Raw genomic sequence first — 19,682 nt, 5'->3', positions numbered from 1 at the left:
AGAAAAAAACACTTCATTTTGACTCATTTCTGTAAACAAGACTATAAATAATTATGTGTGTATATATATATATATATATATATATATATATATATATATATATATATATATATATATATATATATATATATAATTTTATTTATTTATTTATTTATTTTTGGCTTGAATTTTTCGCTATTTGCCCTGGAAACAAGAAAAAACTTAAAATAAGAAAACCTTTTTTCTATGTGCAGTGAGAGATCACTGCTGGATTACCTGGGATACTTTGTAAAACTCGTAAACATGCTTATCCCGCTACACAGAGTCATTTGCATACATTTTACTGTTGGTCAAACTGTTGAGGAAAGAAAGATAACATGACATCAAAGTGACCACATGAAGCCTGCTTTACATCATTGGTGTTTTACAAGGACAGGCAGAAAACAGCAGCGGTCTGATTAAAACAAGCGGACGATGGATGTTAGATCCGTTTATTTACACGTACAAAAATATAATGTTCAAATATATTCACATTTTTACAGCCAGCATATGTGTTTAAAGCTGCCTTCAGAAGACTATTTACAGGAGTGCTTATGAATGCTTTTAACATTATTAAATAATTTCACATGCAATCATCCAGCAACAAACAAGTCACACATCTCACACACACTGCAAGACAAGCTGTTCTTACTGAGAGATTTTTGTTTTGTTTCTAGTCCAAGTATGTAAAAATTATTAACTCAAGAAGCATTTCCTGGACAAGCAAACATTTAAAAAATGATGAGTCAAAGTTAAAGTAGGCTAATAATCGTAACATTGCCTGATTTCAAAACTAAAGCATTTTAATGACCCCACTAGCAGAATGTTGAGCTAGTTTTAAGGAAAAACTCAGCTTAATTTAAGTTAATTTGAAGGAAAATCTCACTTAAACTGTAAGTAAGGAAAGCATGTTCGCAGTGCAATGAAAACAGTAAGAGGACGAACAACACAAACACTCAAACACTGTGAGAAAGCTGCAAAAACACCACAAGAAAACTTCTGTTTTAATTTTTTCCTGTTTTCCATTTTGAATTTCCAAACATTGCTTAATTAAGTTCTGTATTTCGGACAGATGAAGCCTCTTCTTTAGCATATATTCATTGTTTTCACCTATCAGAGAACAGAAGAGAGGCTTTTCATTTCCTTCAGGCCTTCAATGTACAAACTAGGAAATCATGTTGCCAGAGTTGCAGTTCTCCTGTACAATTAGGCTCTCTGAGAAATGCGGTTGTGGCAAAAAAAAAACTTTGTGAAAAAAAAAAAGTTGTGGGTTTAGTTTTATTTAGAGACACATTCATAATGTGCTCAAAATGTTTTTTTTCACATGCACAAAATGTGAGCAGACTCATTTCTTAGTGGACATTAGTGGAATGCATACCTGGCAACCCAAAAAATACTGCAAATGAGTGAGTAACACCGTCTGAGGCACGTCACATATTAAATAAACGGCACACCTGAGAAATGTGGAGGAGCTGCTTGCTGTGGAAGGTCAGTCAGTACCTTAAAGCTCCAGTGAAGTGCTCTGAAATGTGCATTTGTATCGCATGTTTGAGGTAATCTCAACTGAAACATGAAAAGAGGGCGGGGCATATAGTAGCTCCTCCCCTTTATAAAAAAATCAGCCAATAGCTAATGTTGTTTTTCTCACAGCTCTGCCTGTGACAGTGGTTGAGCTCAAGAGCATCAAATGAACAGCCAATGAGAAGAAGGGGGCGGGGTATATCAGACACTAGAGAGCATCTGATTGGTCAGAAGATTTGATGAGAAACTCTGCTGTGTCTGAAATCACAGACGTCCATAATATATAACAGGGGTCACCCCCTGTCACCCTCATCTCATTCCTGGAGGTCCGGTGGCCTGCAGGGTTTAGCTCCAACCTGCCTCAGCACACCTGCCCGGGTGTTTCAAGTCTACCTAGTAAGAGCTTGATCAGCTTGTTCAGGTGTGTTTGATGAGGGTTGGAGGTAGAATCTGCAGGACAACACTTAAAGTGGAGGCGTGGCTATCCACAGTCACTCTCTGATTGGTCTTCTGGACTACTGCATATCGTTCCCTGATTTGTCAAGCCCTGATCACATGACCATTGCACATTTAGACTACAAGTACAGTTCCCGTCCAGATGTGTGCACGCTCACGAGTGCCATGGGTCAGGGATCATGTGTTTCAGGCAGGACAGTGAGGATAATGTCCTCTGGATCATGTCCTTGTTGGTTGTAAGCGCAGGCTCTATGGTGTGAGATGTGGTGCAGGGTTTGACTCTGAGCTCTGCTTCTGGCATGAACACACAGATCCAGCTCTGCTCCTGCGTCTGTGTTTCCTGCGTGTGTTTGCTCTGCGGACTCTCCCCTGTGGGGTCTGGGGGATGAGCGGGTCCCGCACTGACAGCGCCGCCTCTAGTCTCGGAGCCAGTTTTCGTGATGCAGAAAAGGACAGCACCTTGGACAGCAGACGGGTCCAGCACCGCCTGGCTCCGTCCCCTGCAGCGCTCAGCTGGTGGATCAAACCGGGCAGATCCTTCGGGAGGCAGAACTTTGGCACACAGCGCAGCGGCTTCGGGATGCAGCTGTTGCTATCAAGAGTCTGAAAGCAAACCAATCCAAATCCCCGTCCACGTCCATCACTGTGTATCCCCGTCCACAGACAGGACAGCGCCGCTCTGAACACCGGAGCCGTAATGGAGGACGCCTCTGGAGCCGTGATGGAGGTCGCCTCTGCCGGTTTCTTTTCTTCTGCAGAGTTCCTCCTCCATCTGTGGTACTCCTGCTGGGCTTCAGGGCTCCAGACGATCAGCACCAGCCCGCCGGCTCTCTGCACGCTCTGGGTCTGGCCGTACAGCCACGGGACGGGTCCCAGCTGAGCCAAAGACGACCGCTGACAGCACTGCGCCCACTGCGCCAGCCTTACATCCATGCACAGCTCCCCCTGCAGGCCGGAGGCTAAACTGCAGACGGCGGAGACATGCTGCGCATCACTGGAGGAGCAGACCAGCAGCAGCGGCCGGCGCTCGGACCCGCGCAGCGCTGCAGAGAGACCACACACAGCACAGCAGCATTACTATACTGACTCTGGCTAACACTGATCATCCACACAGACACATCAGACACATCAGACACACACTGAACCGTGAGTTTACTGTCATCCCACCTTAAACAACAACAGACATGAAAAGCATTTCCCAGCCGGTGGTTAACAGGAGCCAAATGAGTGTAATTAAAGACTAAGCTATTGAACAGGGCCAGTCATGAACACGAGCGCTATCACCATCTGGAGACAGGAGGCCGTCTGGCTGAGGATTAATTTATTTTAAATTATGCGAGCAATAATTATCCTTCATAAGTTATTTTGCCTGCATAATTTAAAATGATTAAAGTAATAATTCATCCCCCCTTCATCTGTAACTCCTCCCTTATAAAGCAGCAACTCCACCCATTCACCATCAGCTCCAGCCTTACCATAAGAAACCACTCCTCTTTATCAGCAGCCCCTCCCCTTCATCAGTAACCCCTCCCTTATTCTTCAGTAATTCCTCCCTTCTTCAGCAGTCTCCAGCTCCTCCTCTTTATCAGCAACTCCTCCTATTCACCAGCTTCTCCTCCCTTTCCTTAGTAACTCCTCCTTTTTAATCAGTAGCTCCTCCCCTTCACCAGAGGCTCCACCCTTTCATCAGTAATTCCTCCCTTATTCGTCAGTAACCCCTCCCTTCTTCAGCAGCTCCTCCCCTTTATTAGTAACTCCTCCGGTTCACCCACAGCTCCACCCTTTCCTGAGTAACCCTTCCTCTTTATAAGCAGCTCCTCCTCTTCATCAGTAACCCCTCCCTTATTCATTAGTAACTCCTTCCTTCACTACCAGCTCCTCCTCTTTATTAGTCATTCCTCCTACTCACCAGAAGCTCCGCCCTTTTATCAGTAACTCCTCCCTTCTTTATCAGTAGCTCCTCGCATTCACCAGAAGCTCCACCCTTTCACCAGTAACTCCTCCCTTATTCATCAGTAACTCATACGTTCTTCAGCAGCCCCACCCCTTCACCACCAGCTCCTCCCCTTTATCAGCAGCTCCTCCCCTTCATCAGTGACTCCTTCATTCTTCAGTAGATCAACACCTTCACCAGCTCCTCCTCTTTATCAGTAACTCCTCCCGTTCACCAGCAGCTACACTCTTTACCCCTCCTATCTTTATCATTAGCTCCACCCCTTTACCATCAGCTCCTCCTCTTTATCATTAACTTTCCTGGTTCACCAGCAGCTCCACCCTTTCATAACCCCTCCCATCTTCATCATTAGCTCCTCCCCCTCACCACCAGCCCCTCCTCTTTATCAGTATCTCTTTCCTTTTTCAGCAGCTCCACCCTTTCATATGTAACTCCTTCCCTTTAATCAGCAGCCCCCCTCACCGCCAGCTCCTCCTCTTTGTCAGCAACTCCTCCCATTTACCAGCATCTCCACCCTTTCATAAGTAACTCCTCCCTTCTTTAGCAGTAGCTCCGCCTCTTAACCAGCTCCTCTAATCTCCTCCAGCTCCTATGCTTCAATAAGTAATTTCTCTCTTCTTCAGCAGCTCCACCCCTTTACCATCAGCTCCTCCCTTTCATCAGCAGCTCCTCCCTTTCATCAGCTCCACCCTTTTAAAACACCACCACTTTATCAGCAGCTCCTCCCTTCGTTCTTCAGCACCCCTACCTTCTTTATCAGTAGCTCCACCCCATCACCCTGAGCTCCTCCCCTTCATCAATAAATCCTCCCTTATTAGGCAGTAACTCCTCCCTTCTTCAGCAGCTCCACCCCTTCACCACCACCACCTGCCGTTCATCAATAACCCCTCCCTTATTAACCAGTAGCTCCTCGCTTTCACCAGAAGCTCCACCCTTTCATCAGTAACTCATCTGTTCTTCAGCAGCCCCACCCCTTCACACCAGCTCCTCCCCTTTATCAGTAGCTCATCCCCTTCATCAGTAATTCCTCCCCTCCCTTCTTTATCCTCTTCACCACCAGCTCCTCCCCTTAATCCGTAACTCCTCCCCTTCATCAGCTTCACCCTTTCATAAGTAACACCTCCCCTCTATTAGCAGCTCCTCCCCTTTATCAGCACACTTCCATTCTTTATCAGTAGCTCCACCTCTTCCCCATGAGCTTGCCCCAGGTAGAAACGCTTCGGTGGACACCTGAACTAACCGTCTGCTCCAGTGGCTGTTTGATGAGCTTCACCTCAGTCATATACAGATATAGATGTGTGTATAACTGTTTTCAGTTGTTAGTGACAGTCAGAGACGGTCTGTGTTTGTATCTCTGTCTTTATCAGTTTGTTGTCTGTGTGTGTCTTCTGCTGAACACACTGAAGATCAACACTGGCGCTGTTCCTTTGAAGAGTTCAGCAAACACTGCTGACATCAGAGCACAACAAACACGAGTGTCCTCACCGTTTACTCTCACAAACACGTCCAAACCTTCCGGAGTGTCTTTCTTCTGTTCAACACTAAAGAAGATGTTTTGAAGAATGCTGGAAAGCTGTAACCATTGACTGCCATAGTAGGAAAAACACATACAAAGTCAATGGTTACAGGTTTACAACATTCTACTAAATATCTGCTTTAGTGTTCAACACACATAGACATGCATGCATGCACACACACACACACACACACACACACACACACACACACTTTCAGCTGTAGACTGTCTGACCTGAGCTGCTCCTGTCCAGCAGGTGGAGTGTAACACAGAACATCAGCAGCAGCAGAACCACAGCAGAGCCCAGCAGAAGACCCCAGCGCCGGTGCACCACTGAAACACACAGAGTCTGAGTTAGAGAGAGTGTGTGTGTGTGTGTGTGTGTGTGTGTGGGTGGGTGATCATTTTACAGTACTTACAGTCAGGACAGATGATGCGCCGGCCATGAAGATCCACACGCCAAACCTACACACACACACACGCACGCACGCACGCACGCACACACACACACACACACACACACACACACACACACACGCACACACACACACACACAGAGACATGACCAAATGAGAGATCACGCTCTCACACATAAGAACACAAGAACACAGCACAACACTAGACCACTAGCACACTAGAGCACTAGAGCAACAGTACACTAGGACAATAGAACACTAACACACTAGAAAACTAAAACAAAACACTAACAAAATATAACAAACACAGGAACCCTAGCACACTAGAACACTAGTACAGAACATTACTACACTTGAATACTGGAACACTAGTACACTAGAACAATAGAACCCTAGAACAGAACAGAACACTTCTACACTTGAATACTAGAACACTGGAACACTAGTGCACTGGGACAATAGAACACCAGAACAGAACACTACGGCACTTGAATACTAGAACACTGAAACACTAGTGCACTAGGACAATAGAACACCAGAACAGAACACTACGGCACTTGAATACTAGAACACTGGAACACTAGTGCACTAGGACAATAGAACACTAGAACAGAACACTACAGCACTTGAATACTAGAACACTGGAACACTAGTGCACTAGGACACTAGAACACTAGAATAGAACACTACAGCACTTGAAAACTAGAACACTGGAACACTAGTGCACTAGGACAATAGAACACTAGAATAGAACACTACAGCACTTGAATACTAGAACACTGGAACACTAGTGCACTAGGACACTAGAACACTAGAATAGAACACTACAGCACTTGAAAACTAGAACACTGGAACACTAGTGCACTAGGACACTAGAACACTAGAATAGAACACTACAGCACTTGAAAACTAGAACACTGGAACACTAGTGCACTAGGACAATAGAACACTAGAATAGAACACTACAGCACTTGAATACTAGAACACTGGAACACTAGTGCACTAGGACACTAGAACACTAGAATAGAACACTACAGCACTTGAAAACTAGAACACTGGAACACTAGTGCACTAGGACACTAGAACACTAGAATAGAACACTACAGCACTTGAATACTAGAACACTGGAACACTAGTGCACTAGGACACTAGAACACTAGAACAGAACACTACAGCACTTGAATACTAGAACACTGGAACACTAGTGCACTAGGACACTAGAACACTAGAACAGAACACTACAGCACTTGAATACTAGAACACTGGAACACTAGTGCACTAGGACACTAGAACACTAGAACAGAACACTACAGCACTTGAATACTAGAACACTGGAACACTAGTGCACTAGGACACTAGAACACTAGAATAGAACACTACAGCACTTGAAAACTAGAACACTGGAACACTAGTGCACTAGGACACTAGAACACTAGAACAGAACACTACAGCACTTGAATACTAGAACACTGGAACACTAGTGCACTAGGACACTAGAACACTAGAACAGAACACTACAGCACTTGAATACTAGAACACTGGAACACTAGTGCACTAGGACACTAGAACACTAGAACAGAACACTACAGCACTTGAATACTAGAACACTGGAACACTAGTGCACTAGGACACTAGAACACTAGAACAGAACACTACAGCACTTGAATACTAGAACACTGGAACACTAGTGCACTAGGACAATAGAACACTAGAACAGAACACTACAGCACTTGGATACTAGAACACTGGAACACTAGTGCACTAGGACACTAGAACACTAGAACAGAACACTACAGCACTTGGATACTAGAACACTGGAACACTAGTGCACTAGGACACTAGAACAGAACACTACAGCACTTGAATACTAGAACACTGGAACACTAGTGCACTAGGACAATAGAACACTAGAATAGAACACTACAGCACTTGAATATTAGAACTCTAGTGCACTATCAGATGAAAACACTAGTACACTACAGTTGAGAAGATCAGGGAGGGTTTCTCAGTGTTTGTGAAAGTCTAAAGCTGAACTCATTAGAGGAGTAATACAGGAAACACATTATTTGATACAGATACTATTGTAACTCCACTAATGTCTGCATGAACAGTATATACTGTCTCATATACTGTCTGAATAAAAGAGGTAATGTGTTTAAAAAGAAAGCTTGTGAACAGTAGTGTACACTGCATAACGTGCATGTGGAGGAACACATCCTTCAGTGTGAGTGTGAGACGCAGACAGCATTACCTGCACACAGAGTCCAGAGGAGAGGAAGGGCAGGGAAACACTGATCTGTGACTCTACAGCGCCTCCTGTCTGCACAGAGGAACATGCACAATACTCAGATTTCTGTATGCGCCTAACACAGTTTCTTATCTCGATGTGTACTCTTAAACACACACACACACACACACACACACACACACACACACACACACACCAACTGAATCAGTGGTTGTGTTTTAATGTGTATGCTAATGTGGCTCTATCAACATTTTAGAGTTATTTATGAACTGAACCGTGTGTCTGATAAAACCCATGTCCAATCCATTGATGTGTGCACACTCTAAACAAAGCCCCCAGGTCCAGAAAAGCACCACTGACCACTGTGCGGGAGACGACTGGTCCTATGGATGCACACATGTCTCCATCTCTGTGGCACAGCTGAGCGGAGAAATTAGCATCAGTGTTAGTCTTCAGCTGCAGATGCAGATGCAGAGACCCCGAAACCAGCATCACGGACCACTCAGAGCGGCCCTCTGGAGACACACACGGACAGAGACACAACCGAGACACAATAGAGACATCAGAGACAAATCACAGATGGAGACATGAGGACAAGAGACATAACCGAGACATCAGAGACATTTCAGAAACATCAGACACATCACAGATGCAGACATGAGGACACAGACGCAACCCAGACACAATCGAGACATCAGAGACACGTCAGAGACACCAGATAAATATCAGAGATATCAGAGAGACATGAGAGACGTCAGAGAGTCATCAGAGACCCACCAGGGACACGTTGAAGACATCAGAGACACATTAGAGACAAAAGAGACATCGGAGAGTCCATTAAAGACATCGAAGACACACCAGAGACACGTTAGAGTCATCAGAGACTCATTAGAGACAAAAGAGACATCGGAGACACACCAGAGACACGTTGGAGACACCAGAGACACATTAGAGACAAAAGAGACATTGGAGAGTCCATTAAAGACATCGAAGACACACCAGAGACACGTTAGAGTCATCAGAGACTCATTAGAGACATGGGAGACAAACCAGGGACACATTGAAGACATCAGAGACACATTAGAGACAAAAGAGACATCAGAGAGTCCATTAAAGACATCAAAGACACACCAGAGACACGTTGGAGACACCAGAGACACATTAGAGACATCAGAGAGACATGAGAGACATCAGAGAGTCATCATTTGAGACACCAGAGACACGTTGGCGACACCAGAGAGTCATCAGAGACCCATTAGAGACATTGGAGACACACCATAGACACGTTGGAGACACCAGAGAGACATGAGAGATATCAGAGAGTCATCATTGGAGACATACCACAGACACATTTGAGACACCAGAGACACATTAGAGACATCAAAGAGTCATCAGAGACACATTAGAGACATTGGAGACACACCAGAGACATGTTGGAGACACATTTGACATAAGAGACATCGGAGAGTCCATTGGAGACACAGAAGATACACCAGAGATAATTTGGTGAAACCAAAGACATATTAGAGACATCAGAGAGACTTGAGAGACATCAGAGAGTCATCAGGGACCCATAGAGACATCGGGGGCACAACAGAGACACCTTGGAATCAGCAGAGACACATTAAGAGACATCAGAGACACACCAGGGACACACTGGAGACTCCAGAGACAAATTAGAGACATCTGAGAGTCATCAAAGACACATTAGAGACATCAGAGACACACCAGAGACACGTTGGAGACACCAGAGACACATTAGAGACAGCAGACACACATCAGAGACAGGAGGACAGCATCTCCACACGCTCACCTGACTGGAATGGACAGAAGAGCCGCCGACTGCTGTTCAGAGAAACCTGAAAACATGCAGACGCATGAGAAACACAAATAGCTTTGAGTCACGCATTACTGTGTGTGTGTGTGTGTGTGTGAGTCTGACCTGCACACACATCTGAGGGTGTTTGTCCACTGCCGACACATCATACTCCTGATGAAAAAAATCAAAATAAGCATGAAATTCAAGCAGCAGATTCTGTATGAAATGCACTGATGATGATGATGAAGATGATCATCTAAACACACCAGGTTTGACCCCTGAAGGGTGCCGTTGGGGGCGGGGACACAGTGAGGGTCCTGGGCATTGATTCGCCAGCAGAGGGAGATGGAGGGATCGGATTGGTCAGAGGGACAGAGAGGCTTCCAAAGCAGAACAGAGCCATAGAGTTCAACAGAACTGGAGGACAGGACATCACCTCCATCTGCACACACACACACACACACACACACACACACACACACACACACACACACACACACACACACAGTTATCTGGCTATACTATATACTGGGATATTCTGTGGAGTTTGGGGAGAATGTACTCTTCACCATCCTGTTCAATTAGAATTCTTTTACTTTTTATTTCAGATTTCTCCAGCACATTTGTGATCATAACAGTGTTAATAACTCATCTCTAATAACTGATTTATTTCCTCTTCTCCATGATGACAGCACATAATATTAGACTAGATATTCTTCAAGACACTAGTGTTCAGCTTACAGTGACATGTAAAGGCTTCACTAGGGTAATTAGGGTAAAGTTAGAGTAATTAGGCAAGTCATTGTATAACAGTGGTTTGTTCTGGAGACAATCCAACACTAATATTGCTGAAGGGGCCAATAATATTGAGCTTAACATGACTTTTAAAACTATTAAAATCTGCTTTTATTGTAGCTGAAATAAAACAAATCAGACTTTCTCCAGAATACTGAGAACATTTCCTCAATCTCTTCAGCATCATTTGGAAAATACTGGATGAAAAATAAATATTGCACAGGGGGGTGAACAATTCTGCACACTATGCTTTCCCTTAAGAAAAACACACGTAATCATTAGAATCTATCATTTGGGCAAGTGTTTAATTTAAAATTATAGATTAATTAGATTAAATGTGCTAAATTAAGACACATAATTTTGCATGCTGACTGTGTTTCAGAGCTGGTTTGGCCTGTTGTATACTGAAGACTGCATATTAAAGGATCATTTCACCCAGAAATTAAAGACCTGTCATCATCAACTCATCCTCCAAACCTGTTTCAGGCTCTTTCTTTTCATTTTTGTCCAAAATATCACCCAAAATGCCAATTCTGTCATGGTTTACTCGCCGTTTACTTGTTCCAAACATTTATGATTTCCTTTTTTCTGTTGAACACTAAGGAAGATATTTTGAAGAATGCTGGAAACCGGTCACCATTGACTTTCACACTATTTGTTTTTCCTACTAAGGAAGTCAATGGTTACAGGTTTTCAGCATTCTTCTAAATATCTTCTTTGGTGTTCAACAGAAGAAAGGGAAAATAAATAGTGAGTAAATGATCACTGTTGACTGAACTCTCCCTTCATCAGCATTTTCAGCTGTTACACTGAAACCAGCAGCAGATGGCAGCAGGAGCTCAAATACACAGCTCAGGGAACCGCAGAGTTTCACTTCAGCCCAATCAAACACCCGCTGAGGCTTTAGGAGGGTTTCTGTGCTCACCAAAGCCCAACCTGCCCAGAAGAACTGTATTATATTATATAATCAGAAGACAGAGAGAGATAAACACACAAGTTCACGCGGTGACGTGTGTTTTAATCCAACAGGTTGCATTAGTCTCTGGTGGAGTGTCAATAATCTCAACAACACTAACATGTAGAGCTGCATCATGCAGGATGTTTTGATCAGACTCATCTCAAACGTTGCAGCAGCACATCTGACTTCAGAGTTAAAGACTTCTGGGAACTGTGTGTGGATCAATTCTTTATATGATCACACACTAACGTCTGTAAACACTGTGAGGGATCAATCCTCCAGACTTACTGAGGAGTGTCCACAGAGGAGTTACAGCAACACACACACTCTCTCACACAAACACACACACACTCTCTCTCACAAACACACACACACTGGAGACTGTATATTTTCTCCTCAACCCTCGCAGTAAACACTGATTTATGAGTCAGAATCTCAAAAATGATAAATAATCTACTGGTTTTGCTATATTTGTGGGGACATTTGGTACACAAGGTACTGTACGCACACACACAGATGCAGAAACGTGACTCACGTGGCAGGATCCTGTCTTTTAAGGGACACTCAGTTTTTCGTTTGACATCAGTTCCAGTAAACCACAGCTGTAAACAGAATAATGCTGATGTCATGTGTTTCTAAGACACACACACACACACACTCAGAGTGAAGTGATGCAGACCTGAACACACACACACGGCACCAGGTGAGGGAAGCTCAGGTTCAGCGTTGGACGCTCCTGTGGATCAACCTGAAACACAAACACAGGCAGATATCTCTCAGAACAATATTCACTCATCAATTCCTCATCAAATACATCAACACAGCATGAGAGAGAGCGTAGCGGACCATCATAAAGCACTAACACCGGACACTCTGGGCTTTCAGGTTTAGACATTACACGATAGACTGCTTAATATAAAAATTACAATTAACAATTAACCCCTGCTGCTGCTTTTATTCCTCTTAATGCAACTATGTGAGCCGATCTGAACAGCTGCATTGGCTAATGTTAGCCGAGCTTAATAAAGATCATACGCATATGTGTATGCAGAGTGAAAGTGTACAGTAGTTTCTCCTTAAACGTGCCCAAACCACTAAACATTCTCATTAACCTTTAACCTTTCAAATGACCCATATGACAAAACCTTTCACTAACCTTAACCTTCACAACAACCCAAACCTCTACAGCATTCAGCGACCTTAAAATGAGCCAGACCACCGCTGAAGCAGCCGGCAATGTTCACTGTGTTTCCCCTCAGCAGCAGTGAAGGTGTTGTTGGTGACTCTTTACTTGAAGGGGTGTTCGTAAGACTGTCATGAGCCCTTTATAATCATGACATATTCATAATGCCTCACGATGATCATGTTTATGACAGATTTATGATCGTTTTTTGTCTTGGTAACGGCAGGTTACAACTGAGTGAATAACAGCTAATAAGAGTAGCTATAAACATGCGTAAAATAAATTCACATGCATGACATGATTATGACGGGTTCGTGACAGTCTTATGAACACATCTTCAAGTAGCGTGTTACCGTGTTCTGCAGTGGTTCTAACAGTGGTTAATCTCAGCTAGTGTACAGTGGTTCTGAAGCTCAGGTGTGTGTGTGCGCGTGTGTGTGTGTGTGTGTGTTGTTTACCTGGCCGTGGTGTTTTATCTCGACACACTCAGCAGAGGAGTGTTTGTAGCACAGGCTGATCTTGGTGATCTGCTGTGTTTTCATCAGAAGACTGAAGCGTTTCTCCTGCTCATCCACTGTGATTCTGGCTTCAGGAACAGGTTCCTCAGGCTTTGCTGAAACACACACACACACAGTCAGTCAGGGGGTGATTCTAGATTTCAACTCTGTTATCATCAACTCTGATACCATTGACTCTGTTACCGTCGACTCTGTTACCGTCGACACTGTTACCATCGACTCTATTATCGTCGACTCTGCTATCATCGACTCTGTTACCATCGACTCTGTTATCGTCAACTCTGTTACCGTCGACTCTGTTATCGTCAACTCTGATACAGTCGAATCTGTAACCCTCGACTCTGTTACCGTCGACCTTGTTACCGTTGATTATGTTACCGTAGACTCTGTTATCGTCAACTCTGATACCCTCGACTCTGTTACCGTCAATTATGTTACCGTCGACTCTGTTATTGTCAACTCTGTTAATATCAACTCTGATACCCTCGACTCTATTACCGTCTACTCTGTTATCGTCAACTCTGTTATCGTTGACTCGGTTCTTGTCAACTCTGTTACCCTCAACTCTATTATTGTCAACTCTGTTACAGTTGACTCTGTCATCGTCAACTCTGATACCGTCGACTGTTATTGTCAACTCTGATACCATCGACTCAATTACTAGTTGACTCTATTACTCGTCAACTCTGTTACCGTCGACTCTGTTATTCTCATCTCTGCTGTCATCGATGCTGTTATTGGTTGAAAATTTTACAATAAATTAAACAACAATTAGTAACAGAATCAAATGTTCTCATTCATATTTAAGAGTTTTGCACTATTTTATATTAACAATGGATTTAGTTTACTGTAAATTATACTAAATTAGTTGTTTATCATTCCAGTTTAAAGAAAAAGGACACACAAACACACACACACACACACACAGACAGACAGATGGACACCTGTGTGCTGGACGGTGTGGGATGCTGTGATGAGTGGCTGGTCATTTCTGTGAGCAGAGACTGAGACAACAGATCCAGACTGAGCTGAGAAACAGTTATAGCGCAGGATCCACTAGAAGACGACAGAGAGACAGAAACAGGGTCAAAAACACTGCACACACACACACACACACACACACACACACACAGACGATCACTTACGAAGGCCTGCTGTGACTCTGCGCTCGCTTCATTCATCTGGAGTTTAGTTCTGTACGGCTGAAAAAACTGATCACCAGCACTGCTGTTCCACTGGAGGAGGAGAAAACACACACACACACACACACACACAGAATTAACTGTATGAATCAATTGTATACCTCAAGACTAACTATGTTTTACTATGTTTTTACTTGTGATCTTGAGATGTTAAACCATGCTCCTGACTCATGGAGTGCTCATTAATCAGCCCAGGGAGCAGCAGCATGACTGAGCTTTATGATTTCAGCTGTAGTTAAATAATAACTCTGAGCAGCTAACACTAACCCATATATGATGCAAATGTTGAACAGATGGAGCGTGACGTTTATGCAGTCTTGACAAACACACCAGCAAACACACATGAAGTGAAACAGCTGGAGAGTGCGACTGTATGAAGCACAGCTCTGGACACAACTGTGACCGTGAAGGAGTGACAGATTTACAATCCAGGCTCAGAACCAGCTTTACCATGCTAAACACTGGGCTATGCTAATGCTAGTGTTAGATTAGCGTTAGCGTAATGGTTATTTTAGTATTATATTAGGATTATTATAGTGTTATGATATGATTATGTTATTGTCATGATATGTTATGAATATGTTATTGTAATGTTATTCTTATGTTAGTGTTATGTTATGTTATGGATATGTTATTGTAATGTTATTCTTATGTTATGTTATTGTTATGGATATGTTAGTGTTGTGTTAGTGTTATGTTATTGTTATTATTTTAGTGTTATTGTTATTCTTATGGTTATAGTTATGTTATTGTAATGTTAAGTGTTATGTTACAGTTATTTTAGTGTCATGTTATGTTATTGTTATGGTTATGTTATTGTTATGGTTATGTCATTGTTATTTTAATGTTATGGATATGTTATTGTAATGTTATTCTTATGTTAGTGTTATGTTATGTTATTGTTATGGATGTTATTGTAATGTTATTCTTATGTTAGTGTTATGTTATTGTTATGGATATGTTAGTGTTGTGATAGTGTTATGTTATTGTCATTATTTTAGTGTTATTGTTATTGTTATGGTTATGTCATTGTTATTTTAGTGTTATGTTATGATATTGTTGTGTTAGTGTTACGTCATTGTTATTTTAATGTTATGGTTATGTTAGTGTTATGTTATGGTCAGACATACCAAGAGCAGTGTGTTTTTTCTCCTGATGGTCAGTGTGTCTAATGTCTCCATCTCAGAGTTATTGAAGATGATCTCCAGTGTTTCATTGGACACTACGGAGAAGAACACAGGAGCGGTGGATGAAAGAGTGAAGAACAAGTGAAGATGAAGAGTGATGTAGATGATGAATATGAATATAAATATGATGCTGTACGTACAGAGAGGCCTGATGGAGAGTCGAACACGAACACACACCTCCTGATCCAAGAGGACCGTCTGCAGCTGCAGCTCAGGGAGATCAGCAACTGTTCAACACACACACACACATCACAAACACGCAGCCACGATACAGTGAATATCAGCAGTGTTTAGAATCAGTGTGAAATGATCCAAAGTGCTGATATAAATAAGAGAGTGACTGATGCAGGATCAGCTGAACAGAAACACAACAGCAGATCTGATGAGTGACTGACATCAGAAAACACCCCAGCACCTCACCAACTCCTACAGTAACAGTGAACCAGAGAAACGACACGTCCTGCAGAAACTGCGCTCTTTATTAAGCACATGCATTTACTGTATTATCAGCTGTAGAGCAGATCCAGAGTCTTCAGCTCAGTTCAGCTCAAATATCTGATGAAGACTCTGCTCAAAGTCAACAAGTGTGATTATTCTGTAGAGCTCACTGATGCTGTAAAGCTGTATTAATAGTTCAGCTCGTCACTACAGTTATTACAGACTCTTCATAAAGATATTGAACACCAGGTCAACTTCCTCCTGATTATACTGAACACTCTTCTGTAGCACTAAACGCTGAAACTGCTGACTGAAACCTGAAGCTCGCTCAGAGACTGTTCAGAGTACACACACACACACACACAATGAAGACAGCACGACGTGTGTTTTCACAGATCTACAGTTGACATGTCAAACACTCAAGACTGCCGAAACAATGAAAACATTGCGAAATGAGGGATTGTGCAACGACTTACCAACATCACTCCATTCCTGCAGACAGAGAGAGAGAGAGAGAGAGAGAGGGGTTAGTGTGTTTCAGAACATAATAATCAAAATAAGGCGTCATGGTGGTGCAGTGGGTAGCACAATCGCCTGACAGCAAGAAGGTCGCTGGTTTGAGTCTTGGCTGGGTCAGTTGGTGTTTCTGTGTGGAGTTTGCATGTTCTCCCCGTGTTGGCGTGGGGGTGCTCCGGTTTCCCCCACAGTCCAAACACATGCGCTATAGGGGAACTGATCAACTGAACTGGCCATAGTGTATAAGTGTGTGTGTGTGAATATGTGTATGGGTGTTTCCCAGTACTGGGTTGCAGCTGGAAGGGCATCCGCTGTGAAAAACACATGCTGGAATAGTGGCGGTTCATTCCGCTGTGTCGACCCCTGATGCATAAAGGGATCAGTTCCTCTATAGCGCATGTGTTTGGACTGTGGGGGAAACCGGAGCACCCGGAGGAAACCCACGCCAACACGGGGAGAACATGCAAACTCCACACAGAAACACACACTGACCCAGCTGAGACTCAAACCAGAGACCTTCTTGCTGTGAGGCCACAGTGCTAACCACTGAGCCACCGTGTCGCACATTGTTTTGCACACATTCCTGAATTGTGTCTGAGAGTGTAACTCGTGTGTGTGTGTGTGTGCGCATTATTCAGTACTGTATGAGCGCACTGTATTTTCAGTTTAATCAGCAATAATCGATCACAAGAACACACACACACAACGCTGACCACATCACACACATCTGATGTGCTCTTTCCACAGCGCACACCGATGATGACGCAGAGCGCTGGAGTGTTCACCACACATTACTGGAAATAATGAAGCTCGAACACTCTCCAGCGCATCATCACTTATACCTGTATTATAATCACATGAGTATAACACACACACACACAAATAAAGAGGACACAGCAATGAAGATAATTAAATACTATACTAACGAGACTGTATACCACACTCTAATGTAGTGGCTTTTAACGTATAATGCATTATTTACTACAGTTTATCAACTTACTATATATATACTGGAGTATACAGCAGTAACATGAACTGAATACTACAATATACTCCTGAAATACCACATTAAAAATGATAGTTTATAGTAAATACTGTAGTGTTTTTTAACCATGCTACAGTAAAGTACACTAATTGATCTGTTGTGGTGATTCTACAGTCGCTACGGTAACACAACAACTACACTAATTGATCTGTAGTGGTGATTCTACAGTTGCTATGGTAACACAACAACTACACTAATTGATCTGTTGTGGTGATTCTACAGTTGCTATGGTAACTTCAACTACAGTAATATAAACAAATGAGCCAGTGCTGTAGTGCTTTACAGCTGTAGGGTATATCATACTACAATACACCACAGTTTGCTGTAGTAAAAACTAAAGTATACTACAGTACGTAATACATTTGTAAATGGCTACTGTACAGTGTACTAACACACTTGTACTTTAGTATTGTACAAAACACTATAGTACTTACTATAAATTAGTACCTAGTACAGTTCTATATGGGTATAGGCTTCTACAATTTCCCACATTAAATCATGAAGTGCTCTATGGTATTGTTTAGTGTGTATACCAGGAGAGAGAGAGTGTGTGTAGGGTGTGTTCAGATGTGCGGCCGCGCTGATTGTATGTATGTGTGTGTGTATGTGTCACCTGTATGGCTGTGTATGTGTGTGTGTCACCTGTCGGACTCTGAGCGCGTTGTGTCGGCTGATCTTCCTCAAGCTCGTGGAGATCTCCAGCAGCAGCAGCAGCAACAGCAGCCGAGGGACGGAGAACATGCTGAAACACACACACTCATACACACACACTCGAGCACCTCTAAGACTCCACACACACACTCATACACTCTCTCTCTCTCTTCAGTCTGGAGGAGGAGGAGAAACGCGAGAGTGACGCAAAACTCCGGAATCCGCCGCCTCGATCAAAAGGTCACCCACTTCCGCCTTAAAATACCCAAATACAGGCAAAAACATGCACACGCGGGAAAACACTACACTGATTTATAGAGCACAGTGTTTTACCCATACTATAGTAACGTGCATTTTACTCTACAGTATTTACAGTTCTTTGATTATGAATGTTCCAGCATGCTGCAGTGTTAACTATAGTGAACTGATAAACTAATACTGTAGAGTACTCGAGTGTTTACTGCAGTAAACTGTGGTGTGTTGTACTATAATATATATTACAGTTATTATACAGGTCATCTGTTTATATTACTGTAGCAGCTGTAGAATCACCATGACTGATCATTTCCTGTAGTTGTTGTGTTACCATAGCAACTGTAGAATCATCACAGCAGATTGATTATTGTAGTTGTTGTGTTACCATAGCGACTGTAAAATCACCACAACAGATCAATTAGTTAAGTTATTGTGTTACCATAGCAACTGTAGAATCACCGCAACAGATTGATTACTGTAGTTGTTGTTACCATAGTAACTGTAGAATCACCACAGCTGATTGAAGTGCTTTACTGTAGTATGGTTTGAAGGCACTGTAATATTTACTATATGTTACTATAGTATGTTTTCATGCTGGATATTAGTAATGTAATAGTTATAAACACATTATGTATAAGTATTTTCCCCAAATGTGCTTCCTAAGTACTCTTAATATAATGGCACAGATTAGTGTTAACACATACACCGATTTCAAGTGTAGTCAGAAATATTACACCAGAATATTCAGATGGTATTGATAACCCTGCTGAAAAATCCAGCTTAAACCAGCCTAGGCTGGTTGGCTGGTTTTAGCTGGTCAACCAGGGTGGTTTTAGAGGGGTTTTGGCCACTTCCAGGCTGGTTTCCAGCCATTTCCAGCCTGGTCTTAGCTGGTTAGGCTGGGAGATGACCAGCTAAAACCAGCTGGACCAGCCTAGCAGCCTGGGAGCCCAGCCAAAACCAGCTATGTCCAGCTTAAACCAGGC

General features: G+C 42.9%; 1 protein-coding gene across 3 annotated transcripts; it reads right to left on the bottom strand.

Annotated features, from left to right (window-relative positions):
* Positions 1 to 454: 454 nt before the first annotated feature.
* Positions 455 to 18,585, bottom strand: LOC110440027 (interleukin-17 receptor E). Of its 3 annotated transcripts, XM_073911345.1 has the most exons (17): positions 18,433 to 18,585; positions 16,706 to 16,721; positions 15,932 to 16,018; positions 15,735 to 15,826; positions 14,548 to 14,637; positions 14,347 to 14,458; positions 13,343 to 13,497; positions 12,381 to 12,449; positions 12,237 to 12,303; positions 10,215 to 10,390; positions 10,072 to 10,119; positions 9,943 to 9,988; positions 8,490 to 8,644; positions 8,133 to 8,201; positions 5,885 to 5,930; positions 5,700 to 5,798; positions 455 to 3,038 (listed from the first exon to the last, which is right to left on the bottom strand). In XM_073911345.1, exons 1-17 carry the CDS (start codon positions 18,529 to 18,531, stop codon positions 2,245 to 2,247), a joined length of 2,220 nt encoding a protein of 739 aa, XP_073767446.1. In that variant the 5' UTR covers positions 18,532 to 18,585; the 3' UTR covers positions 455 to 2,244. The 3 variants fall into 3 exon arrangements, with proteins under 3 accessions (XP_073767446.1, XP_073767447.1, XP_073767448.1); XM_073911346.1 differs by lacking the exons at positions 10,215 to 10,390; positions 12,237 to 12,303; positions 12,381 to 12,449; ... (5 more) ...; positions 16,706 to 16,721; positions 18,433 to 18,585 and having other exon boundaries at positions 8,490 to 9,732; positions 9,858 to 9,988; XM_073911347.1 differs by lacking the exons at positions 9,943 to 9,988; positions 10,072 to 10,119; positions 10,215 to 10,390; ... (7 more) ...; positions 16,706 to 16,721; positions 18,433 to 18,585 and adding an exon at positions 9,382 to 9,528 and having other exon boundaries at positions 8,490 to 9,013.
* Positions 18,586 to 19,682: the final 1,097 nt, after the last annotated feature.

Source organism: Danio rerio, chromosome 8, assembly GCF_049306965.1.
Source record: "Danio rerio strain Tuebingen ecotype United States chromosome 8, GRCz12tu, whole genome shotgun sequence".
Lineage (NCBI taxonomy): Eukaryota > Metazoa > Chordata > Actinopteri > Cypriniformes > Danionidae > Danio > Danio rerio.
The sequence above is the reverse complement of the archived record's forward strand: the minus strand, read 5'-3'. Positions and strand labels throughout refer to the sequence as shown.

Excerpts from the sequence above, each read along its gene's own strand:
- LOC110440027 (XM_073911345.1), bottom strand. The coding sequence starts at position 18,531 with ATGTTCTCCGTCCCTCGGCTGCTGTTGCTGCTGCTGCTGCTGGAGATC. Across the intron at positions 14,459-14,547 it reads CAGAGTCACAGCAGGCCTTC|TGGATCCTGCGCTATAACTG; the intron begins GTAAGTGATCGT and ends GTCGTCTTCTAG. Across the intron at positions 8,645-9,942 it reads CTTCTGTCCATTCCAGTCAG|AGGGCCGCTCTGAGTGGTCC; the intron begins GTGAGCGTGTGG and ends GTGTGTCTCCAG.